General features: G+C 40.3%; 2 protein-coding genes across 3 annotated transcripts; both read left to right on the forward strand.

Annotated features, from left to right (window-relative positions):
* Positions 1-46: 46 nt before the first annotated feature.
* LOC138964824 (twinfilin-1-like) lies at positions 47-14,125 on the forward strand. Its single transcript, XM_070336862.1, has 10 exons — positions 47-153; positions 420-497; positions 1,447-1,497; positions 2,368-2,495; positions 3,481-3,576; positions 4,021-4,125; positions 5,438-5,563; positions 6,116-6,266; positions 8,888-9,009; positions 9,977-14,125. The coding sequence occupies exons 1-10, from the start codon at positions 129-131 to the stop codon at positions 10,118-10,120; spliced, it is 1,026 nt and encodes a 341-aa protein (XP_070192963.1). The 5' UTR covers positions 47-128; the 3' UTR covers positions 10,121-14,125.
* A 4,673-nt stretch (positions 14,126-18,798) lies between these two features.
* Positions 18,799-25,709, forward strand: LOC138964825 (high mobility group-T protein-like). 2 transcript variants are annotated; one of them, XM_070336863.1, is made up of 6 exons: positions 18,799-18,938; positions 21,180-21,313; positions 21,609-21,719; positions 22,065-22,221; positions 24,412-24,518; positions 25,257-25,709. In XM_070336863.1, the coding sequence occupies exons 1-6, from the start codon at positions 18,935-18,937 to the stop codon at positions 25,383-25,385; spliced, it is 642 nt and encodes a 213-aa protein (XP_070192964.1). In that variant the 5' UTR covers positions 18,799-18,934; the 3' UTR covers positions 25,386-25,709. The 2 variants fall into 2 exon arrangements, with proteins under 2 accessions (XP_070192964.1, XP_070192965.1); XM_070336864.1 differs by having other exon boundaries at positions 22,065-22,200.
* The last annotated feature ends 475 nt before the right edge of the window (positions 25,710-26,184 follow it).

A 26,184-nucleotide genomic window follows, 5' to 3' on the forward strand; every position in this document is an offset into this window, starting at 1 on the left:
ATTGGATTATCTCAACAAGGTACACCAATGGATTGACAGAATACAAGTGAAGGCCGTCACAGGTCGAGGGCGTACACTCACACTTCCTCTTTCCGCAGTCACCGAACTTCAGCGGCTAAGGAGTCAAAATGTCGCATCAGACCGGAATAATACGTACGATCTTTCAGTTACATTGGTTTTAGCACTAATTTTGGATATCTCTTTGCGTCCATCAGCTACACAAGTATTTTGTTTAACTTCTGAAGCAGTTGTTACGCTCTCTCTCTCTCTCTCTCTCTCTCTCTCTCTCTCTCTCTCTCTCTCTCTCTCTCTCTCTCTCTCTCTCTCTCTCTCTCTCTCTCTCTCCCCCCCCCTCCCTCTCGCCCTCTCTGTTCCCTACCTGGAGATGTGTTGCATTATCATGTGAATACCTGTTTCAGCCTCCCCTGACCTGGAGAAGTTCTTCGGGTCCGCAAAAGATGGGACATGGAGACTGCTGAAGATCGACATTGAGAATGGTGTGTTGATAATTGTTCCCAGATGTCATGTTTTGTCAAGACTGTGTGTGTGTTTCTGTGGGTGTGTGTGCACACGTGCATTGATGTCTTTGTGTGTTGTTGTGTGTGTGGGTGTGTGTGTGTGTCACTGTGTGTGTCACGGTGTGTGTGTGTGTGTGTGTGCGTGTTGCTCATGTGTGTCACTTGTGTGTGTGTGTGTGTGTGTGTGTGTGTGTGTGTGTGTGTGTGTGTGTGTGTGTGTGTGTGTGTGTGTAAACCAGAAACAAGAGGCAAACCTACAAGGCTCTCAAATTCATCTACACATATCATTCCCAATGTTACTCATGCGATATAACAATTCCAATTCTCAGGATCAAAACCGAAGTTTGATGGTATATTGAATACTGAGGACAACAGTTTTTTCCTCACCCTGAATGTATTTTAACATCTTGTCTGCATAGTAGTAGAAGCTAGCCACCCCATTCCCTTCCCAATGCTTAGTTTAAATAAATGGATCTATTTCCAGTCACTTGAGTGCAGTCACAGGTAAAAAAAAATAATTGTTGAGACACTAGTACTTCTTTCAAATCTATTTCCAGATACTTAAGAGCAGTTGTCAGTGAAAAAAGCACAAAGGAAGCAAATCCTTTTGACTGAAGTTTGTAGATCAATGCATCTTCTTTTAATTACCCAAAATTCAATAGAGTTGTAAATCTAATCAATGGTTTATGAGCTGTAAGTATGTGCTCAAAGTCGGACAGGCATTGACTAAATCAAAGGAACAGAACCGAATGTGTCCAAATGAGTTGTTATTAGTTGGTTACATGTACCTCTCTTACACAATGTTGATTATGGCATTGGTTCCAAATCGTCTGCTGGAGAAATATGCACTTGATTTGAATATTTTCACAACTTTGTAAAAATGTTAAACAATGTGTCGATATAAATATATTTTATTGTATTCTTTCAGAGCGATTACATCTGACAGAGAGTGCCAAACCAGAGGGTACCTTTGAGCAAGATATCCTTTGTCTGGTTCAAGTCTATCAATTGAATTTATCATTCATAAGTCAATATAGATCTGATTAGATGCTATATGTTTATCATTTATTATGTTGATGTATTTAATTTTTATTATTAGGACAATATGAGTGGGGGAAAATTTGTAGCGAAGGTAGCCCAACCCTATTTTATGCTGCCGGGCCTATAACTTTTTTCAACTGTCAACAATAGCAACAACAGAAAACACAACTGAGCAAAACGTATGACCAAACAGAAACTTCTGAACAGTCAGGAAAATCATTAACAAGGGATGTTACTTGCATTATCTGCAGTCACTTCCGTTCTGTTGTGTTGGTTCAAAAAGAAAACTTTGTTTGCCATACCTACTACCTATTAGCTATCCTAATTTTTTGCCCATGTTACCTTAGTTTCAACATTTTAAGCCTTCGAATAGTTTATATAGCAATTCTTTGAAAGGATCTAATCGTGGGTGTACTACTGGCGCGTTGGAGTGGGTTGGGTTTTTTGAAGCTCAAGACAAAGATGATGGTATGAAAAAAAATTGAGCATCAAGATGGTATGTGTCCTATAATAAACATATGAACTAATAATGTGAGTATTGTCAGTTAAAAGATGTAGTGTTACAAATTACGGCTTAAATAATGTGGCCTGTTGTCCTGAAAGGGATACATAGTCTGTGGAATGAGCATTACTGAGTTACATGCATTGCAGGAGAAAGATTTTTAATGTTGTAATTGTAGTTCAGAATCTGACAAAGAAATGAGCTTTTTAACATGCTGCACAATGACTTGAATAGAACAATACTGATTTGTTTGTTGTTGTTTTTTGCCTGAATCAAACAAAAATTCACTTCCTTAACCCAGAACACATTATCAGAAAATGGTTGTTCGACTCCTGGAAGACAAGAAGCCATGTTACATTTTGTTTCGCTATGACAGCAAGAACAGCATGGGTTACGAGTGGCTCTTTATCTTCTGGTCCCCAGATTTTGCACAGGTGAATAATAATATTTGCCTTCTATGCTGTGTGTGTTCTCCATTGTGAGAGTGTACAAATGCATTGTTTTCAGTTGTTGTTCTAGTAGTAATTTTGATTCTGTGTTGACTAAGAAACTTCCCTGTTGTGGACGACACAGACAATCGCAAAATTGTCTGTCATTGTTAACAATGTTAACTGTAATATATATATATATATCTGAAACTGTTAGAGTTTTTACTTGAGAATTTGTAAACAAATGAATAAACTGTGATGTAACTACACAGACCGGATGATGTGGGTCATGTATTACCCAGTATTTAAAATTAATGAAGGAGTGTTTATCCCTAATCAGATGGTGCAGATTTTGTGTGACCCATATCTTGCAAAAGAATCTGAAAAATATCCTTGTTGGTTGTTCAGGATCCAAACTTTGTACATGTAGAATCCTTCTTTAAAAATAGTGTGGGTTGCACACGACTCGCATCATCTGGACTCTGCAGTCCAAAGCAAGATCTATTCAGGTTTACACTGGCTGTTCTTAATCAGATTGATCATGTTACACTTACACATTTATTGTTTTAGTCTGTTGATGTACAGTGAATATTTTAACTGTGTTGAATATACGTGCTGTTTTTCCTGTGAAAAGATTATATAGTAACAATCAGGCATGGGAATTGTCCGCCGATAGCCAAATTTCCGCCGAAATGTTTTTTTGTTCCGCCGAAAAAGCAAAAGTGTCTGCCGAAAAAATAAATGGGGGAGGCAAAAATGCTTCTAAAAATTGAATTTAATGGCAAACTTGGAGCTCAGATGACACCAAATTGCACCATTTGGGTTCTTCGGAGAAAACAAAATGCCAGGGGGGCATGCCCCCGGACCCCCCTAGTAAGGGTAGGCGCTTCGCATCGTCGACTTTGCTATAACTTAAACATTTTCAGCCTTTTTTGACTTTTTTCAATTCCCATGCCTGAACAATACTAACACACTTTTATTTCTTACCCAGGTGCGAGACAAAATGTTGTACGCTGCCACAAGGGCAACATTAAAGACCGAGTTTGGTGGTGGACAAATCAAGGAGGAAATGTTTGGTTCGGTTAAAGTAAGTATGTCTATGAGGAAGTCTTAAATTAGGGGGTCTTAAAAGGGGGTTCCACTGTAGTAATGACAACAGTTGATCAAGTAATTTGTCTATATCTTGATTTTACTAATTGTTCAATCATCCATGGCAAGTGTAAAGGCATTCCTTGATTGAGCAAAAGACATTGCATAGTCTTTTATTACTAACATTTCAGTGCTGCAAGCTTTGTGCAGTGAGCTTTGTGAGGTTGACTTAGCAGATTCAACTTCACCCAATTGATATCAGGCTAAAGCTCTGTGTTGTTGAGTAACTGAACTGACACAAGGCTATTAGCAGTTAACGTTACCTGAAGCACGTTCGGAATAACTGCAGTGTTTCCAATTTCTTTCATTATTATCAGCATTTGTTCACTGCAGACATATCTTCACAACTCACTTGACAATGTCTGTCTGGTTCCTCTCCCAGGAGGATTGCAGCTACCATGGTTACCTGAAACACATGGAAGCCAGGAGTGCACCTGCACCCCTCACCATGGCTGAAGAAGAACTGCAGATTATCAAGCACAATGAGGTAGGAGTTATGCCTGTGTGTGTTTGTGCGTGTGTGTGTGCATGTGTGTGTGTGCGTGCATGTGTGTTTGTGTGTGTTTGCGAGCGTGCTAGCATGTGTGTGTTTGTGAGTTTATGTCTTCAATTTCATGTGCTTATGTGTGAGTTTATGTCTTCCTGTTGCTTGTGTTTCTCCCTTTTATGTGTTTGTGGCTATTTCTGTGTGGTCTGATTTTTAATACACAGTATGTGTGTGCATTTGCCATTTTTGTGCTTGGGTGGATGTTGATAAGTGATGTTCCATCCTGTATCTCTACCAAAACGAAAAATGTTAAACATGGTTTTATATATTGTTACAATTAGAAAGAGGAAGTAGCAAGCTGTCCATTAGATTAAATTTGAACAGGATGTTGTAAAACTGCAATCACCTTTTCAGGCAACTAAAACCTTGTGCTGTGCCGTACCCTTTTAAGAAGCACCTGAGACTTAAAAGGGAAGTACTTAAGCATACTTCAGTTGCATGCTCAGGCCTCAGAGCGGAGAGAATTTGTAAATACAATGTATGCACAAGACTTAAGTTTCATATCACTGAAAACACATCTATGTATGTGAGTTTTCCTCCTGTGTCCTGAGTTCAATTGACAAATTTATGACAGTCTTCTTCTTCTTCTTTCTTCTTGGCGTTCGCAGAGGTTACACAATCAGTCCAGCACTGGTGATAAATGTTGTCGTTTTCTCCAACTCCTGTCGACTGCCGTATAGTTTGGTCTGCAAGGGAGTTGGTGACGGCCACACTTCTTTTCGTTCCTCATCTAGTAAGATTTATGACAGTGATACCTGTAATGTAAGGCCCTTATAATAAAAGGACACCCCCCAATCAAGAATACCTGGGCGGAGGCGCACGAAGCGAAACTGGGTCCCACCCAACTGGGTGATACACAGCCGTGGCGTTGGATAGGTTGAAATTGAGATTTGTTGTAATTTCAACCAATCAACTCCTCAACTGGTTCCCATCCATTGGGACCCAGTTTTGCTTCGTGCACCTCAGCCCTGTTATTCTTTTGTGTATCACACACACACACACACACACACACACACACACACACACACACACACACACACACACACACACACGCACACAGCCCCTCCCCCCCCCCCCCCCCCAAAAAAAAAAGTGTGCCATGACCAAAATACACCTGTTGTGAACTGCCACCTGCAGTGTTGGAACACTTTTAGTGTGTTTTCGAGAGTGTCCTTTTATTTCAGATATCACTGCATCAGCTTGTGATTGAAAGTTTCACTGTTGTGATTGAAAGTTTGACTGACTTTTGCAGGTGAACGCCCACATCAACATCGACACAAGGGCGCAGACTATGCAGGGAGTTGCCTTCCCCCTGTCAGCAGAAGCTCAGGATGCGTTGGTCAAGTTTCAGAACAAGCAGTGCACTTATCTCCAGCTAGTGAGTCTTTCACTCATGTCTACATATCTGAACAGAAAATTGAAAAGAGAGTGAGAGAGAGAGAGAGGATGTGTGTATGTGCAAGAACGCGAGAGACCTACCTAAAACGCCGTATAAAACGCCTGAGCTGTTCAGCGATGTATCAGTCAAACTTCAGACACCGAAAGATTCTTTCATCATGGCTGGCTTTCGAGAGAAGTGACAGGTTCAAGGTTTGCAGTCAGATTGAACATTGTGACAACTGCTCTGGCTTTTTATAGGGGCATGCAAGGGAGGCTTTTGGTAGGTCGGACGGGAAGCACACACACACACACACACACACACACACACACATCAGCGGACAGTATCCAAGGTAGCATTGTGTCCCCTCCTCTGATATACTTAGTCTAAAGCACAAAAACATCAAAACCGCCAAGAATCGAGCTAAGCCAAAATTCCAGGACAACGATGTTAAGAAGGCAAACTGGTGTAAAAATATGTTTCAAGTGCTTTCCCATGAAGCATTCGCTCTATTCGCCTTGATATTTAAGACAATGAACATGACTGTTGCAGTCTTTAGACCTGCAGGGAGAGCTGGTGAACCTGGCCAAAATGGCCAATGTAGAAGTGGGCGACATCATGTCCCAGGTACCCACAGACGCTGCCAGGTATCATCTCTTCTGGTATCAGCACACACACGAAGGAGATTACACAGAAAGCCCAGGTGAGTGATATACCGGTACAGAGAAATACTGTATTCATATAGGGTTTATGAATGGATGTGTGTTTGTGCGTAAGTTTTGTGTTCATGTGAGTTTATGATGTGAAACCAAGATGATGGAGTTTTTCTAATTTGGTTGTTTCTTCTTCTCTTGTTTCTAAAAATAAATAAATAGAAACACAACAACAACAAAAACAAGACAAGTAAGCAAAAAGGGAGCATTACACTTGTCACACGTGGTTGTATGCCGTTATTCTTAGTGGCGGGGAGATAACTCACTCAGTAGCAGCGCTGGCTTCAAAACCAGTTGTCGCTATCGGTGTGTGTTTGACCCCCACGTTTGGCAAGGGATTTATTTCCCAGAGACAATTTGTGCAGACTCTCCTCGGTGTCCAAACACCCCCGTGTGCACCCAGGTGCACGATAAAGATCGCAAGGTCACAGGAAGAATCTCAAGCCTTGGAAAACAAGAAAACACGCATGCAGGAAAATTACAAATACAGCAGACTTCCACTAACTCGCGGTCTTTGGGGTCCAAAGATTTTTGATCGCGATATATCCAATTCGCGATGCAGTTTGGGGTCCAAAGGGAAGAAACCGCGTTCTCTTCTGAGTCAGAGAAAAACACGGTTATTTCCCTTGTTGGTCACAAAAAGCCTGTGAGCGTCACGTTGGCGTGTGTGCGTTTGCCGTGTGAGTGCATGTGTGTGTGTGTGCGTGCATGTGTGTATGTGCGTGCGTGTGTGTGTGTGTGCGCGTGCGCACGCATGCCTGGCATGTGGTTGTGCTACAATGTTCATGTGTATGTGTTACTGCGTTTCTCGCAAGTGTGACGCTTCTGTTGGCAACTAAGTTCTCAAAAGATTAACTGCGATGACACGTTTTCTTTTATCAGCAGATGACGATTTCTTTTCTTTTTTCTCCGACTCATACGTCGTCACAAACTTACTAGTTAATCAGACAACGGAGAGGGGAAACATACTATTTGTTAGATCAGAATGATTGGTGGATCAAAATCATTGGTTGACGTTTACGTTTTTAGATGTGTCAGTTACATGGATAAGCTTATTTTTTTTGTTTTGTTTTGCTTTGTGTGAGTCTGAGTTGACGATTAGTGCTTTTGTGAACAAGAAACAATTGACAAGTGGCTCTATCCCATCTCCCCCCTTTCCCCGTCGCGATATAACCTTCGTGGTTGAAAACGACGTTAAACACCAAATAAAGAAAGAAAGTCTGAGTTGACACGCGTTTTGTCTTTGGCAGAAAGCATGTAGATTTCTTCTTTAATTGTTTGCTTTTTCTGCCACCTGCTATAACGCAAGAAGCTGAAGCACTTCATGGCGCCTGTAGAAAATCCGGGGCGTCTAGCTGAGATCGCGATTAGCGGGACTCGAGTGTTAAATTGCATGCCTGACTAGATTGCAGAAGACTGAAGCGCAGTTTAAGCACTTGATTGGCGCCTGTGGCCACCCGGACCGTCTAGCAGAGATCGCAATTAGCTGGACTCGAGTGTTCAACTGCACGCCTTGACTGGCCATACTGACTGGTCAGACACTTAACCTCTATAGGCACGTGGCCAATTTGACGATACCGATCGTGGCATGAAAGTTCTTGACTGAGTGGGGCACGTGCGCATGAATGGTTTGTTTTTCTTTTGTTCGCAGGTCTCGATCAACCCGTAATGTACACAACCTGAAAACACACACACACGTAGAACACTATTTGGAGAAATTGAGGGAGAGAAAGAGAGAGACTGAAATGATGAAATGACAATTTACTGCATGATGAAAGGCCATCGGACCCAGAGAGAGATAGCGTGGTTATGATAGAACATTTTTTCATGATCTGTACTATTTTTTGGCCTTTACGTGACTAATTTTGCACACACAAAGGTCGGTCCTGTTTTTTGGGGGGTCCAAGAGGTCTCCGCGATATAGCCGAATTCGCGATTTAGTGGACCGCGAGTTAGCGGAAGTCTGCTGTAATTGGATAGTGCAATTCTGTTGCTGCAAGCTATCCACAAGGACAATACCAAATACAGTGGAACCCCCCTTTTAAGACCTCCAAAAATCTGAGAAAATCAGGTCTTTAAAAGGAGGCAGTCTTAAAATGGGGATAAGATTGCAGAGGTTATGAACAGGAAATCTGAGAAAGCAGGGTCTTTAAAGGGAGGGGGTCTTAAAAGGGGGGTTCCACTGTATGAACCAAAAAAAAATTCCTTAAAGGCTTACTAACTCGCTCCCGTGTTTACGATGTGTAGTTTGCCCACAATCGATGTCAAATGCATCATAAGGCCATATAATGACGATATGTCGCAATGCGCGGACCATATACATGCATTACAGCTTGTTCTAGCCTCTGAAAAAGTGAGGATGTCAACAAAGACGCGGAGTTATTTCCCTTGCGTCAACGTTACCTCTGTTGGCAAATCTATAAATAGGACGATCTAGATCAAAATAAAAATTCAAATACCTCAACATTTAAGGGGTCCTAGACCACAATATCTTGCAGGGAACCTAATTTAGCATGTCTCCAGCTGTGGGTAAAGCAATTAGCGTGAATAGTCATCAGCTTTCTATGCCTTTAATGTTCATTGCTTATCCACCATGTGTTTTGTCTTGCAGTATTTATCTACTCCATGCCTGGTTACAAGTGCTCCATCAAAGAGAGAATGCTTTACTCCAGCTGCAAGTCTCCGCTCGTCGATTACATTGAAAGACACTTAGAAATTCCTCTGGCAAAAAAGGTAACTGCTCTCCCCCGAACTCGACATATGGCTGCCTATATGGCAGGGAAAAAGTGGTCATTCGCGTACAAATTTTGCTCGTGCAAAACGCAAGTGCACACGTGAGTTTCAGCTCGTGAACGAAGAAGAAGAAGAGGTAACGGCTCGAGTAGCTCTCCTAAGCTCACTCTAGTATAATATGAAAGATACCCAGATTTCCAATCCCCTGAGAAATGGAATATGAGTGCTGCCTAAATGGCAGGGCAAAACAGCCATACCTGTAAATTTGTAAAAGCCTATTTGTGCAAAAATGAGTTGGAGTTGCAGTACACTAATGCAGAAATAGAAGAAGACCATGCAAACACAGGCACAAGCAAACACACGCAAACACGTACCCACCCATCCATGCACGCACGTACACACACATGAGATTCCATAGAGCAAGAGTAGATAACATAAAGCTAGTTAAGTGTTTTTGTTAGTGCCTTTTGAGAAGAACCAAAAGTGATGCCTTTCAGATGCTACAAATGCTCTTTTCATTTTTGTTTCTTGAATTCTGTACTCCTTATATTTGTTAACTTGTATTTTGAAACAGGTAAAGTTTTTATGGCATAACTGTAAACAGTACAAGGATAAACTTAACTCATTGTCTCCCAGGCACGGATATATCCGTAACCACTCATATGGCTCTATCTGACCATGTACGGATATATCCGCTCAGACTGTTAGCTTCAGTCGCTTTCTGTAACGTCCATGTAATGCCTGCATTCCAGCGTGTTGATACACAGTTACTACACAGTTACTATAATTCTGAGTGACCTGCTGCAGCACAGCTGGTCTCGGCTAAAAAAAACTTGGTCAACATAGGTGGGGTAGAAAGTGTTAAGGTAGGGCAGGCTGGGGGCAGTGTGAGTAGAATGTCTCAAAAACCCTCTTCGCTATCCATGTTCTTAGAACTTGTTTTAAGTGCGAATATAATTTTTTTCAGTTGGAGATAGACGACCCCAAAGAATTGACAGCGGAATTCATCTATGACGAAGTTCACCCCAAGGTCAATGTCGCCAAACAAGCGTTCGCCAAGCCAAAGGGACCCGCAGGGAGAGGGCCGAAAAGAATGACGAAACCCAAATAATGAACATAGCAACTGTACACTCCCTTTGAACAATTGCTGTCTTGCGAGGGTGCTCAAAAGCCTGTTTTAAATGTGATCCAAATTCTGATTCTGTTTCCTCTCTCAAAGTTCAATTCGTCCACAATACACAGTGAAAGGCGTCAAGAATTCACGTCTGTACATTTCTGGGATTGTAGAGAAAGCAAGTGTAACTTGTGTGTCTAGATTTGTTTTATTTCCTTGCTTGCAGACTGAAGTTGTGTGGGAAATCTTTCCATGTTTTGAGATTTTGTCTGTTTGTTATGTTGTTATCTGAATATAATGATTAAGCATGGAATTGTTTTTGACAAATTTGCATTTGATATTATTCATTGCCTGTGTTCAATTTTTGTAACCAATCCAATGCAGTAACACTTCTTACAGTTAACTTCATCTTTCATATTTTCCAAAAACAAAGTTGATTTGTCATGTTACCATACTCAAATGGTCACAAAAAGTCATTTCAAAAAGCATGTAGGCTAGGAATAAGGTAGTGAACACAACTGCTGAAAAAGGGATAAAATTGTATATTGTTCTTTTCAAGTGACGAAGAAAGAAGAAATCACAGATAGCATTACATGTGAAAAAGTGGTGACAGGAGAACTAAGGGAATAACAGTGTATGAGCTTTGTTGATGAAGTTGTCGACAACTTTTTACTTAAAATGTTATCTGTGATAGATGCGTTGGTTAATGATCTCACCCTGTGAGTTCAACTTTTAATTATCGTTAAAAACAGATTGGGTATGTTGTGAGTTACTGTTTCTTTTTACATTTAGTCAAGTTTTGACTAAATGTTTTAACATAGAGGGGGGAATCGAGACGAGGGTGGTGGTGTATGTGTGTGTGTCTGTCTGTCTGTCTGTCTGTCTGTGTGTGTAGAGCGATTCAGACTAAACTACTGGGCCGATCTTTATGAAATTTGACATGAGAGTTCCGATCCTGGGTATGATATCCCCGGACGTTTTTTTCATTGTTTTGATAAATAATTTTGATGACATCATATCCGGCTTTTTGTAAAAGTTGAGGCGGCACTGTCACACCCTCATTTTTCAATCAAATTGATTGAAATTTTGGCAAAGCAATCTTCGACGAAGCCCGGGGTTTGGTATTGCATTTCAGCTTGGTGGCTTAAAAACTAATGAGTGAGTTTGGTCATTAAAAATCGGAAACTTGTAATTAAAATTATTTTTTTATTAAACGATCCAAAAGCAATTTCATCTTATTCTTCGTCATTTTCTGATTCCAAAAACATATACATATGTTATATTTGGATTAAAAACAAGCTCTGAAAATTAAAAATTTAAAAATTATGATCAAAATTAAATTTCCGAAATCGTTTTAAAAACTATTTCATCTTATTCCTTGTCGGTTCCTGATTCCAAAAACATATAGATATGATATGTTCGGATTAAAAACACGCTCAGAAAGTTAAAACGAAGAGAGGTACAGTAAAGCGTGCTATGAAGCACAGCGCAATCGCTACCGCGCCAAACAGGCTCGTCACTTTCACTGCCTTTTGCACTAGCGGCGGACTACGTTCAGTTTCATTCTGTGAGTTCCACAGCTTGACTAAATGTAGTAATTTCGCCTTACGCGACTTGTTGGGTTTTGGTTTTGTTGTTTTGCATTGTTAAAGGAACCCCCCGCGGGTTAGGGGAAGAATTTACCCGATGCTCCCCAGCATGTCGTAAGAGGCGACTAACGGATTCTGTTTCTCCTTTTACCCTTGTTAAGTGTTTCTTGTATAGAATATAGTCAATTTTTGTAAAGATTTTAGTCAAGCAGTATGTAAGAAATGTTTAAGTCCTTTGTACTGGAAACTTGCATTCTCCCAGTAAGGTAATACATTGTACTACGTTGCAAGCCCCTGGAGCAAATTTTTGATTAGTGCTTTTGTGAACAAGAAACAATTGACAAGTGGCTCTATCCCATCTCCCCCCTTTCCCCGTCGCGATATAACCTTCGTGGTTGAAAACGACGTTAAACACCAAATAAAGAAAGATTGTTAAAGGAGCTAGGTTCTCCAGTCTGTTATTCATTTTCTTCCGCAATGAAAGAAAGAAAAAAAATGCTAGTAAATGTTTCCTCAGCATGCAGTCTTCTCTCAAATGCATTATAAGTTCCCTTTGTCTGGATGTCAGTCCTATGCACTTTTTGCCTCTAGAGAAAGGGAGATGGGGTACTTTAAATCTATAGTATTTGCTTGATAGCCATTGTGAATGTATTTGCTAAATACCATTGCCTTGTTTGATCTTTTCTTTGATCATTACTTGATGCGATGCTAAAGCTGGTTTCTTGTAAATTCTCATCATCATGATGTTGTCTTTTATATATGAATTTGTCTCAACCATCACCACAATCCTCCTCATATAAATCTGTAATTTAAAACAAAAATGTCAGCCACTTTTGAAGGATCTAAGAAAAGACGCATTACCACACACACAAAAACATCTAATTTGCATGTTTTTGACTCCACTTTTGCTAGTTTTTGCTAGTTCTTTTGTAGAAGCTGTTACTGATGCATTTGCCTTTTGAGAATGAGGCATCATGTCTACTTTTCTATTGAATGCCTTTCTTTTGCCACATATCAGGTTTATTGCCAACAGTTTCAATACACGTTGGTCACAGATGCTCACGTTTCTTCATTCACTAACTGATGGTATGGGGGGGATTTTGTGTTCTTTGGGGGAGGGGGCAAGGTGTGTGCTTATTCTTGTCTGTTGTTTTGCCAGTAGTCCTTGTTTAATCATTTTCCTGTGGGCATGATGCAAGTAAAATTATGATTTTTGACTCACATGCGAAGCAAAAGTGAGTCTATGTACTCACCCGAGTCGTCCGTCCGTCCGAAAAACTTTAACGTTGGATATTTCTTGGACACTATTCAGTCTATCAGTACCAAATTTGGCAAGATGGTGTATGATGACAAGGCCCCAAAAAACATACATAGCATCTTGACCTTGCTTCAAGGTCAAGGTCGCAGGGGCCATAAATGTTGCCTAAAAAACAGCTATTTTTCACATTTTTCACATTTTCTCTGAAGTTTTTGAGATTCAATACCTCACCTATATATGATATATAGGGCAAAGTAAGCCCCATCTTTTGATACCAGTTTGGTTTACCTTGCTTCAAGGTCAAGGTCACAGGAGCTCTTCAAAGTTGGATTGTATACATATTTTGAAGTGACCTTGACCCTGAACTATGGAAGATAACTGTTTCAAACTTAAAAATTATGTGGGGCTCATGTTATGCTTTCATCATGAGACACATTTGGTCACATATGATCAAGGTCAAGGTCACTTTGACCCTTATGAAATGTGACCAAAATAAGGTAGTGAACCACTAAAAGTGACCATATCTCATGGTAGAAAGAGCCAATAAGCACCATTGTACTTCCTATGTCTTGAATTAACAGCTTTGTGTTGCATGACCTTGGATGACCTTGACCTTGGGTCAAGGTCACATGTATTTTGGTAGGAAAAATGTGTAAAGCATGTGAGTCGTATGGGCTTTGCTCTTCTTGTTAGTTTGAGCAGTGCTCAAAATCCATGATGTGAAAAATCCATGATCGCTTTTTTTTATGTCTTGATATACATGTAGTTTCATGAACACAGGTTCTATGAAGCATTTTTGTTAGACCGCGTTTTCAATCCTAGGTTGCTTTAGCTCTGCTGATCTGCATTTAAAGCAAGGGGGACGAAGTACTCGGAGGGTGTTGAAACTAAAATTACGGCCGTTTATGAGCATGGTTTTAAATTTTAAATTAAGTTGATGCTGTTGTTGATTTTGTTGTTGCATTGTTAACTTGTTAGTCAAATTCAGGAGTATTTATTCACATTCCTGTATCCTGTGGTTGTTGACGTTTTTTGTTTTTTTTTCCTTTCCAGGTTTTTTTATTTTTTTTTATTTTAAAGTTTTGATTCTGTTTTCATTTGTCAGTGCTGGTGAAAATAAAACAAACCAAGGGTTGCTTACATGCACTTTCTCAATAGCCTTTGGTGTTTTTTCTCTGTGTCTTTGAAATTATTTGTACATAACAGCCGTTCAGATTGGCTTGTAGTGGGGGGTCCCAGAAAGGGCAATCCTGCAATGAGAGATGCAGATTGTCTCCCTTTACATAGAGGGGAAACGCTCATATGGATGACCGCACAATCATTACTTCACCATTTAACAAATTAGGCGATAATATAATTGTTTAAACATTACCATCAAAAGGTTTCAGTGAAAAAGTCTCAATATGCTGCAAATCTGTAAAAAGCACACACACAAAAAGAAATTTTTGCTTTTAGTGACATTAATTAGTCCCCCGTTTCTCACACGCAAGATTTGACGTGTGTTGCGAGGAAGTAGTGTTTCTTGGGCAGTTCTCACTGCGAGGAATGCTAGGATTTTGTGTGAGTAAGCGAGCATGCCTTGGAGGTGCTCACTACATGAGAAAAAATGGCGGCTGCACAGCTACAACATGCATTCAAATTGGCTGTTCATGGCTGTATACTGACATACTGACATTTTCCGTATCAACCAATGGTGTTTAATTCTTGTGTAGCTAGCCATCAAATCGTTGCATATATATTCTCGCTGTCTTGCATAGTGAGAGGCTAGCCGCAAGCAATTCTTGCCTGCACGAAACGGGCGTCAGAAGTATAGTGTAAATATAATTGTGCTGTAATATCATATGGGCTTCTTCAGGGAAACCTGTTTTCAGAACAGTGTTTGTTTTGTACCAAACCTCAATCACAATTTTGTGTTTCATGCAAACGGTAAAGTCGCCCTCAATAGCTAATTAAAACAGTCGTGCAAAACGTCGACTCAGGATTATGATCAAATCAGTGCATCCTGAACTCGGGTCAAAATGAGTTCCTTCCCTTCGGGTCTCATGACTTAAGCGATAGCGTGGACCGATGATTATCAGAATGCAAATCGGGGATGCACAGAGAAAAAAACCAGAATTTGTATGTCTGGTTTGCTGAATTGTAGGCAATGACTAATTCTAGATTTAAAACTCATTCACACATTCTATCTACCCTCCCCCCCCCCCCCCCCCTACCTATCTAACGCAGGTCACGTCACCTTCATCCTTCTCTCCTCCCCCCCCCCCCCCCCCCCCTTTATTTATTGTTGGTTCCTGTTGTTTCTTGTTGTTTTCCTTTAATACATATTTAAAAGTAGTGCAGCAGATAACATTGTTTGGTATTGTTTTGTTTTCTTCTGTTGTAAACTACTGTTTACTAATCATGCATGGTGTACTGGATTTCTTGTCAACTGCATGGGTGGGATTCTTCTGGTATATTCCGGAAATCCGGATTCGTAATGTCTGTGGTGTCGCATTTTTGGTTGTTAATTATACAAATCTGTCAGCGTCTGGGGGCCCCCAGACCCCCCTCAAAATTCTTCAGGATTCCTGACATTTTTCAGTCCCACCCATGCAACTGTACATTTGGCTCTGTGGATAAAGAGACGAGATATATATAGAAAGAAAATAAACAATTTCAATGACACGTGTGTTAAATTCTTCTCACTTTTGGTGTTTGCTTTAGTCATATTAGAGCTAATGGCCTACCTGCATTTGAGGTTGGCACAAAATCCCAATTATATGTTACTTTTGTCCAAATACAGCATTATAGACAGATTGGGACAGTCATGTTATACGAGGTCGTTCTAGCAGTCAAGATTAAAAATTACTCTCGAGATCTGTGTCAAATTTCATATTTATGTCAAAAATAGAAATAAAACCTGTTGATCCGTTTTAGTAAGAATATCTGCTATTTTTAACAATTAAATGTGCACAAACGTGCACTTTTTGAGTCTTTGATAGCTGCCTAGATATGAGCTTTAGTTGGCCTCTGACATCACATGGATTAAAGAAGGGAAATCCATTTTGATTCAGTGTTTAAAGGTCTTTACAACACACACACACAGTAAGGTTGATGGGGTCTATGTCGACCAAAAGAAAGGGATTCCCTGGAGGTGGACTTCCTGTAGGGGGATTCCCTGTATACAGGAAATCCCACAAGTGGGAGTTTCTGTAGGGAAGTCGGATACCGCTCGATCTCGTGCCAATTAAGCGCGTGACTGCTGTAAACCAATTTGAGTTACCTTAGCATTATACTTCCCCTTCTACAATGGCGGTTCCACAGGAAAATCTGTTAGAATTCTTGAATTCGCATGCAGTATGTCGTTAAAATTACGAGTAATTTATTTTAGCTGCGTTTTCTTTCATTTAGTTATCGATTTAAACTTTTCTTAAATCAAAATTGCAAACCATACTCAAATTTGTTAAGAAATACACAAAAAGATTTTTAAAAAAACACATCAAATCGTATTCTACCGATGTCGCTATGCATCACGTGACTTTCAGCGAGATCGGCGAAACGCTTACAGGAACTCCCGCCTGAATCCCCCTACAGGGAATCCCACTCTTGACATAGACCCCATCAGCCACAATAAGAGAGTTTGTGAAACAGTGTATACTTAATTGTTCCCCCAAAGTTCTGACCCCCCACCCCCCAATACACATACAGTAAGAAAGCGTTACATACTGGAGTTACACACACTCACACACAGTAAGAGAGTTTGTCAAATTGAACTTAATAGTTCCCCCAAAGTTCTGCCCCCTACCCCTACACACATACACACAGTAAGCAAGTGTTAAATAATGGTGTTACCGCCAAACAGTTGTGCACCTAAAACACACACACAAACACAGACACACACAGCACACACACACAAACACACACACACACAGCGTCTGTAATAATGTTGGGGCGAAGAAATCGATCCTGTATTCTGTTCAACGGAATCGGAATACCTTACAGCGCGAGCTAGAATATATACAGTAACAGTGACTGAAATACTGTTGGCAGTTTAGCATTGCAGTTTATTTCAAGTTTACTCTAATTCGCACCAATGTCCTTCGCGTCTGTCTGCTTCAGTGTTTGAACTGTCTGTATTTGCGGCGAGAGGAAGAGTGAATCCTTTTTACATTTGAGTCAAGTTTTGACTAAATGTTTTAACGTAGAGGGGGGAATCGAGACGAGGGTGTGGTGTATGTGTGTGTGTGTGTGTGTGTGTGTAGAGCGATTCAGAGAAAACTACTGGACCGATCTTCATGAAACTTGACATGAGAGATCCTGAGTATGGTATCTCCAGATGTGTTTTTCATTTTTTTGATAAATGTCTTTGATGACGTCATATCCGGCTTTTCGTGAAAGTTGAGGCGGCACTGTCACGCTCTCATGTTTCAACCAAATTGGTTGAAATTTTGGTCAAGTAATCTTCGACGAAGCCCGGACTTTGGTATTGCATTTCAGCTTGGAGGCTTAAAATTTAATTAATGAGTTTGCTCATTAAAGTTTTCATTAAAATCGATTTTTTGCAAACAGATTTAAAATTGATTGCATCGTATTCTTCATCACATTCTGAATCTAAAAATATATATATACATGCATATGTCATGTTTACTGTCTCTTAAAATGTGATAACAATTAACGAAAATAGATCAATTAATCTTACGATTAAAATTTAAGAAATCGATCCAAAAATGATTTCATCTTATTCTTTATCATTTCCTGATTCCAAAAACATATAGATATGATAGGTTGTACTCAAAACAAGCTCAGAAAGTTAACAAGAATACAGAAAAGCGCGCTTTCCTGCTTAGCACAATACGCTACCGCGCTAATCTGGCGTGTCAATATCACTACGTTTTGCACGTGGGAGGTGAGCGATTTTCTTCACGCGGGGATTGACGAAGCTGTACTGTCTTGGTGAAAAAAGACAGTGCGTTCAGTTTTATCCCGTGAGTTCGACAGCTTGACTAAATGTAGTAATTTCGCCTTACGCGGCTTGTTCTTTTTTATGCGTGGCATTCAATTTTTATTTTCCCGGCTAAAGTGTCTCTGTTCGTGTCTGTAAGCATAATTATCGTGGACAACTTGAGAGTTACTCGAAAGTGGACAGCCTGTTTCGCGCCAAACCCCGGAGGCAAGGAGTAAAAGGAAGTGTATTGTTGGTTGGCCTGAATGAAATCAAGCAGAAAGGAGTCTGTTTACGAAGGGTGTTGTAATATTGCAGGGAGCCGGTTTTGGGACAAAGGGGGGTAATTGTTTTGGAAGGGGCTACTGAAGTGGGTCAGCCCGAAATTGTTTGAATGCCGCAAAGAGAAAACGTATTGATCGTATGAAATTACTTTTAGTCTTGGATATGCACAGTATATATATGCAACAACGTCTGTTCCTAGTCAAAACAGAAGATTCAAACATTCTTTTTCCAAAGCACGCTCGAACTGTCACAACAGGAGGCATTAAAATGTTAGGCACAGAGCTGCATCTGTCTACGATAAAAATAGCTCTGGCATGAATCTCTGTGGTTAATCGGTCATCTTTGCCTTTTCAAATTACAGCCAATGAGAGCGAGGCAAGTGAAAACCAACAACACAAAGGAAATTGCTTTGTCAGGGCTTTAATTTTCTTCAAACTAACTGTTATACACCAAAATGAAGTAATTGTGTGTCCAGGTTTAATAATATTTTGGAGTCAGACTATACAAAGTGCGAAATAACACAGTTTTGTTATGCTAAGCACAACGCTATGTACAAGGGAAAGAATCGCTGATTGGTCGAAAATAGAGTTGGTTGCCTCCCTTACACTGCATACTTGCTTTGGCGCGTTCTTTCTCATACGGGTCTCTCTCTACACTAGCCCACGTGAAGTGTTTATTCACAGTGCGTCTTCTTGGCGGTCATAGTGCGCGCTGCTACTACTTCTCTCTGTTGCTCTACTCCGCTCTATACAGCTACAATGGGTAAGTATTGAAAACCGGCCTTCGATAACATTTGAGAACGATCATGGCATGACTTTATATTTTGCATGTTGCTTCCAAGTGGTCTTACAGAAATTTTCACAGGCGATTTTTATTTTTCCGTGGTTTGGTGGAGACGCTTTCACCGACCGGGCTCCGTCTCCTCGCTCGCTCATAGCCATCTTGTTTCGAAGCACAGCGTTCTGTACTGTGTAGAGGAATAGTAGTGGCAAAGCATAGCGATAGAAGTTCAGTGATAAACAGTAGTAGAAAAATTTATTTAGATTAAACATTCGTAAAACATTCTTTGATAGTTTACAATCGAATGCAGAATGGTTCTGGCACATTTTGCGAATGTGATCACGGTCTTTCGGCCTCGAAATCGAGAAAGATGGGGTTTGTTGCCGAAGACATTATGCGGGGGGCTCTGCAGAGCTCGTAGTTGTGCGGTCATTTGAGAGCGACACATGAAGCAAAGAGCGAAAAAATTTACATGGTGGCGAAGAAGGGGTTGAACAAATTTTCTGTTTTTTACTAATCAAGACCTATTTTACCATTTTGAAAGGATAGATTCTGTGGACAAGGGATTGTTTGACCTTGGAAAAAGCCCGGGAAGGGGGGTGACGGGTGATTTTTGCAGAAAATGGGTCTTTGTTCGGATGCATGGTTTTTGCATGATGGTTTCCTATATATCGTGTCTCCGTCGACTTGATATCAACATGGTTTGCTGCGCGTAGTTATTGACAGTACGCGAACGTTGTTGTTTTCAACCTGTTGAGGGGTTGAGCAATAAAAACGTACTTTGAACGGCTTTTTTCAGCGTTTTGCATAAATAATTAGGTCAGTCGTCTCTTGACATAGCGTTCCTTTCTGCACGGTGGAGTTTTGCTTTTTGGTCCAAGTTGAAAAGGATGGTTCGTTTTTACGGAAGCTTTGAATAGACTGCATTTAGTTTGACTTTGATGCATTGTATTTGCATTGGTCATAGTATTTGTAAAACATTTTTTGATGAATGCAGAATGTTTCGGCCAAATTTTCTGCCTACAAATGGGGGGTGGGGGTGCGATGTCAGAATCATTTTCTTTTACTGGTGGCATTGTTAGGAAAATGTTGGACGATGAACTCTGCCTTGAATTGGGAATGTTTCAATAGTGTTGATGTCTTGTAGTGGGTCTTGCTTAATGTTTACCACCACCACCACCCCCCACCCACCCCCGGGGCCCTCCCAAAGACAAGAAAACAATCATTTATATTAACCATTTCTATATGATCAATTTTAATGGGGATTTTTGTGATTGGCATTGATGAGAGGTAGCGGTTTTTATATATATTTTTTCTCTGGTTGTTTAGGTCTTCTCCCCCTCCCAAAGACAAGAAAACAATCATTTATAAAATTATATTAACCATTTTTGACTCACATGCGAAGCAAAAGTGAGTCTATGTACTCACCCGAGTCGTCCGTCCGTCCGGACGTCCGTCCGGACGTCCGTCCGTCCGGAAAACTTTAACGTTGGATATTTCTTGGACACTATTCAGTCTATCAGTACCAAATTTGGCAAGATGGTGTATGATGACAAGGCCCAAAAAAACATACATAGCATCTTGACCTTGCTTCAAGGTCAAGGTCGCAGGGGCCATAAATGTTGCCTAAAAAACAGCTATTTTTCACATTTTTCACATTTTCTCTGAAGTTTTTGAGATTGAATACCTCACCTATATATGATATATAGGGCAAAGTAAGCCCCATCTTTTGATACCAGTTTGGTTTACCTTGCTTCAAGGTCAAGGTCACAGGAGCTCTTCAAAGTTGGATTGTATACATATTTTGAAGTGACCTTGACCCTGAACTATGGAAGATAACTGTTTCAAACTTAAAAATTATGTGGGGCACATGTTATGCTTTCATCATGAGACACATTTGGTCACATGATCAAGGTCAAGGTCACTTTGACCCTTATGAAATGTGACCAAAATAAGGTAGTGAACCACTAAAAGTGACCATATCTCATGGTAGAAAGAGCCAATAAGCACCATTGTACTTCCTATGTCTTGAATTAACAGCTTTGTGTTGCATGACCTTGACCTTGGGTCAAGGTCACATGTATTTTGGTAGGAAAATGTGTAAAGCATGTGAGTCGTATGGGCTTTGCCCTTCTTGTTATAGATCAATTTTAATGGGGATTTTTGTGATTGGCATTTATGAGAGGTAGCGGTTTTTATATTTTTTTTTCTCTGGTTGTTTAGGTCGTCCTAAGGGTGCATCTCCTCGGAAGAAAGTCAAGGATGCCAACAAGCCAAAGCGCTCAACATCTGCCTACTTCTATTACCTTGCACATTGCCGTGAGCAGGCTAACAAGCAGGGCAGGTCTATCTCTAAGGTAACTATTTCTTTTTCATGTTGGGTGCTTGATTTGTACATAAGAATTCTGTCTGACTTTTTACCTTCAATTTTTTTTGTGATGAGACCATTTTGAGATTCAGATGCAGAATGTCTTATTTTGTTCTTTTCTTTCAGTTTTAGACTATTTTAAACATCAGAGTTCCCATGCTTTATTGTTTAAGATGCACTGAGCTATCGTTGGTGAACAGTAAGTTGGCCCCCATCTCAACTTTTGATGTATGATTTGAGTTTCCCGTCTCTGTGTGCTAAGTAGTGATCTTGTGCTTTTGCAGATAGCTGAGTTCACAAAGGAGTGCTCAGCAAAATGGAGGGAGATGAACGGCACTACAAAGAAGCCCTTTGACGAATTGGCAGCAAAGGACAAGGCCAGATATGACAAAGAGGTTGGTTTGTTGTTTTTAAATGTTTGTTTTTTAAGATCATAAATTAGCACAATCATTGATTGTCTTTGTCACACCTTTCAAAAAAATTGTTATAACCATGTATGACGTTGGTTTTAGAAAATTTAAAAAAAAAAATTTACATTATCACAATTTATTGTCATGTCACACCTTATAGTTTTTGGTTTTTTGCTCAGAACTGATTTGATTTGATTTAGTTTTTTTTTTAAATCACTTCCACAATCATCCATTGTCCTGTCACACCTGCGAGTTCTTAAATTCTGTATTCCTGTTAAGGCTGACACTTATTGCAAGGGCCTGCTTCATTATTTTGCTGTTCCATTTCAGATGGCTCTTTACAAGGGTAAAAAGGTTGACCCCAACAAGCCCAAACGGCCAATGACAGCCTATTTCATCTTCCTTGGAGACTTTCGTGAAAAGATGAAGAACAGGGGAGTTGACCACAAAGAAATCCTGAGGCTAGGTGAGTCTGTCCTTGGTCGAGGTGAGTCTGACACAAAGTATGCTTGAATGTAAAAATACATTATTAAAATATATATATATATAGGCAAATATTTAAAAACAATCTCCTCAAAAGATTTGTGATGAGTATGGAATATGTTTATTAATGATGATCCTAGTATATTTATTACCCCCCAGGGGTTAGGGGGAAGAATTTACCCGATGCTCCCCAGGATGTCGTAAGAGGCGACTAACGGATTCTGTTTCTACTTTTACCCTTGTTAAGTGTTGTATAGAATATAGTTAATGTTTGTAAAGATTTTAGTCAAGCAGTATGTACTGGAAACTTGCATTCTCCCAGTAAGGTAATATATTGTACTACGTTGCAAGCCCCTGGAGCAATTTTTTTATAAGTGCTTTTGTGAACAATTAACAAGTCAGACCTGTTTACCCTTAGGATTTTGGCGTAATTTATTACGATTTTCTGGGAAAAAATACGCCATTCCGCTATCCGTGTCAAGACTACGATTTTCATAAATAAAAAAAATTTTACATTTTTGACTCACATGCGAAGCAAAAGTGAGTCTATGTACTCACCCAAGTCGTCCGTCCGTCCGGAAAACTTTAACGTTGGATATTTCTTGGACACTATTCAGTCTATCAGTACCAAATTTGGCAAGATGGTGTATGATGACAAGGCCCCAAAAAACATACATAGCATCTTGACCTTGCTTCAAGGTCAAGGTCGCAGGGGCCATAAATGTTGCCTAAAAAACACCTATTTTTCCCATTTTCTCTGAAGTTTTTGAGATTGAATACCTCACCTATGTATGATATATAGGGCAAAGTAAGCCCCATCTTTTGATACCAGTTTGGTTTACCTTGCTTCAAGGTCAAGGTCACAGGAGCTCTTCAAAGTTGGATTGTATACATAGTTTGAAGTGACCTTGACCCTGAACTATGGAAGATAACTGTTTCAAACTTAAAAATTATGTGGGGCACATGTTATGCTTTCATCATGAGACACATTTGGTCACATATGATCAAGGTCAAGGTCACTTTGACCCTTATGAAATGTGACCAAAATAAGGTAGTGAACCACTAAAAGTGACCATATCTCATGGTAGAAAGAGCCAATAAGCACCATTGTACTTCCTATGTCTTGAATTAACAGCTTTGTGTTGCATGACCTTGGATGACCTTGACCTTGGGTCAAGGTCACATGTATTTTGGTAGGAAAAATGTGTAAAGCATGTGAGTCGTATGGGCTTTGCCCTTCTTGTTTTTTAGTCTATTCACATGTTTGGCATTGTTTTTTTCAATGGCAAAATGGGGTGAAAAAGCACAGGACTGACCAGAGATCATGTCTGTCTGATGAGATGCTGGAGAGCCTTATTCTAGTGGTGAAGTCTCGCCCTCACTCATTCGGCAAGCGCAAGTACAGTAGAGAAGCGCTTGACACACTGAAAAAGGCCTACTACGAGCAAAAGAAGCCGTCGCGATATAACCTTGAATGGTTGAAAATGACGTTAAACACCAAATAAAGAAAGAAAGAGCAAAAGAAAAAGAATCAGTGATGCATGTGCTTTTGATGTGATCTTCTTTGAAATTATGATGACTACAAAAACTGTCTGATGTGTGAATGATGGATATAATTTATGTGCATGATTGCGTTTCGCAGACACAGTTGTCATGTGCGTTGTAATTGGCGACGAATGCTGGATGATTACTATTTTTGTGCCAGGATTACTATTTTTGGGGCTGAGCATTACTCCAAAACACTTATGGGGGTAAACAGGTCTGACAAGTGGCTCTATCCCATCTCCTCCCCCCCCTTTCCCCGTCGCGATATAACCTTCGTGGTTGAAAACGACGTTAAACACCAAATAAAGAAAGAAAGTATATTATATATATTTATAAAGTTGCATAAGTGGGAAAAAAATACTCCGGACGGGCAACTCACTGGCTGAAACAGCCCAGACACATTATCTTTGTAACTCGAGCCAACTTATCCAAATTTGCCACACACACACACATTTATTTGTGGGCAGGAACAATTTTCAATTTCTGGCCTTACCTTGTATTTATGTGATAAAAGTTTGTGAGCAGAAGTGCAATCCCGGCACATCAAAGATTGACACTCACAAAATTGTCTCAGTGAATTTGAAGAAACGGGTGCTTCCAATGTGGCTGCTATTTTTAACTTCAGTGTGCTTGTGTTATCTGCGTGCAGCTGGAGAGGAATGGCGTGGGTTGAGCGCGGAGCAGAAGAAGCCCTACGAGAAGCGCAGTGTTGAAGCTGGCAAGAACTACGAAGTGGCAATGACAGAGTACAGGAAGGTAAGTGTGCCCAAACAGTCAATACTTGTATTAGTTTGATGGCTCTTGTGCCATTCTCTCTTTCTCAACACCCTGGGATTGAGGGGCGTGCTGAGCACACAAAAATTCTTCCTTTGTAAATTTCTGTGCGCTCATTTGTCTGCTGCGCGAGATATCTGAGAAAGCATGTGATTGTTGTTTCCCTTGCTTGCCTGCTGTGCTGTACAGTAATTCACACACCCCGCGGGTTAGGGGGAAGAATTTACCCGATGCTCCCCAGCGACTAAGGGATTCTGTTTCTCCTTTTACCCTTAAGTGTTTCTTGTATAGAGTATAGTCAATGTTTGTAAACATTTTAGTCAAGCAGTATGTAAGAAAGTCCTTTGTACTGGAAACTTGCATTCTCCCAGTAAGGTCATATATTGTACTACGTTGCATGCCCATAGTTATCACATTTGAAGTTTTTGTGTGACTAGGCATTGTAGGATTTCCTCCCTTTTCGGTATTGCTTTTCTAAAAATGATTGGAGGTCTTGATGCAAAGGTTGTGTTAAACTTTGTCTAGAAGGGACGATTCCATGGTACTGACCTCTTATTCTGCTAGACTTTGTCTTGAAGGGAGGATTCCATGGTACTGACCTCTTATTCTGCTGCGTTTGGAAGTTGATAGAGCGGATGTGACATAAACTGATGAGCGCAGGCTTTAATTTAGCTCTGAAGTGTCCATTTCTGTGTATTGACCACTATGTGTCATTTTCAGAATGAAGGCAAGGCAGCAGCCGCAGCAGCACAAAAAGCAGCAGAAGAGGCTGCCGCCGCCGCAGAAGATGATGATGAGGAAGAGGATGATGAAGAAGATGACGACGAAGACGATGATGACGACGAGTAAATGTGCAGTAGAGACACTTCTGACTTTTCTGTAGTATGAAGAACACACCAACTGGTTGGCCCTTGACAGCTGTGTGACAGACAAGAAATTTGGCATCTCAACTCGACTGATGTCCATCCAAAGAGGACCTCATAGCCTCGTTGACTGCAGTCGTTTTCATCTTCATTTCATGGTGTTTCTTTCTCATGGATTTCTTGTTCATGTCACATGCTAGTTTGTCTGTCTGGGGCCACCGTTTATGAACAAAGAGGGCGGGAGGTTGTTTGTGCTAACTTTTCGCTTGATGAAGACTTTAATTGGCAACTAATAAACATGGTCTCTGTGTGGATGTCTCATGACTTTTTAAGGATAGTTTGTACAGATGTCTTCAGTAACAGAGCTTCCATGCACGTTATTCCAATGGAGCACAGCATTATCCTAGTTTCCAAGCCTGCCTGAACACTACTTTTTAAAATGGCCAAACATTGTTGACCCTGATGCTGTCCAGACTTTTCTTTGGGAAAAGGGTGCCATATAGTAATTGTTGATCTATAATTATACATTGGGTTCTTTTCAGGTGTAGAACCTTGGGAAGCATTTGCTGAATTAATTATAGCGTCATTTCCAAAAATGCACTGCTAGTAGGCAGTGATCTAAGATAATTGTTGAAAAGGCAGGTCACAATGGGTCGTCTTGACAACTAAGTAGGCTGTTGTGCTTGTGTGTATTTATCGTCAAATTACCTCGTCGGGTCGTCATGTCATCATTCATTGCTTTTATCATCATTTTATATATCATTTAGCATAGACCATAGATGTAC

Source organism: Littorina saxatilis, linkage group LG4 (genome assembly GCF_037325665.1).
Source record: "Littorina saxatilis isolate snail1 linkage group LG4, US_GU_Lsax_2.0, whole genome shotgun sequence".
NCBI classification, from domain to species: Eukaryota; Metazoa; Mollusca; class Gastropoda; order Littorinimorpha; family Littorinidae; genus Littorina; species Littorina saxatilis.

Coding starts and splice junctions, on each gene's coding strand:
- LOC138964824 (XM_070336862.1), top strand. CDS start 129: ATGTCGCATCAGACCGGAATAATAC. Junction 1,498..2,367: donor AGAGGGTACCTTTGAGCAAG/ATATCCTTTGTC, acceptor AACCCAGAACAC/ATTATCAGAAAATGGTTGTT. Junction 3,577..4,020: donor AAATGTTTGGTTCGGTTAAA/GTAAGTATGTCT, acceptor TTCCTCTCCCAG/GAGGATTGCAGCTACCATGG.
- LOC138964825 (XM_070336863.1), top strand. Junction 21,314..21,608: donor AGGGCAGGTCTATCTCTAAG/GTAACTATTTCT, acceptor GTGCTTTTGCAG/ATAGCTGAGTTCACAAAGGA. Junction 21,720..22,064: donor AGGCCAGATATGACAAAGAG/GTTGGTTTGTTG, acceptor GTTCCATTTCAG/ATGGCTCTTTACAAGGGTAA.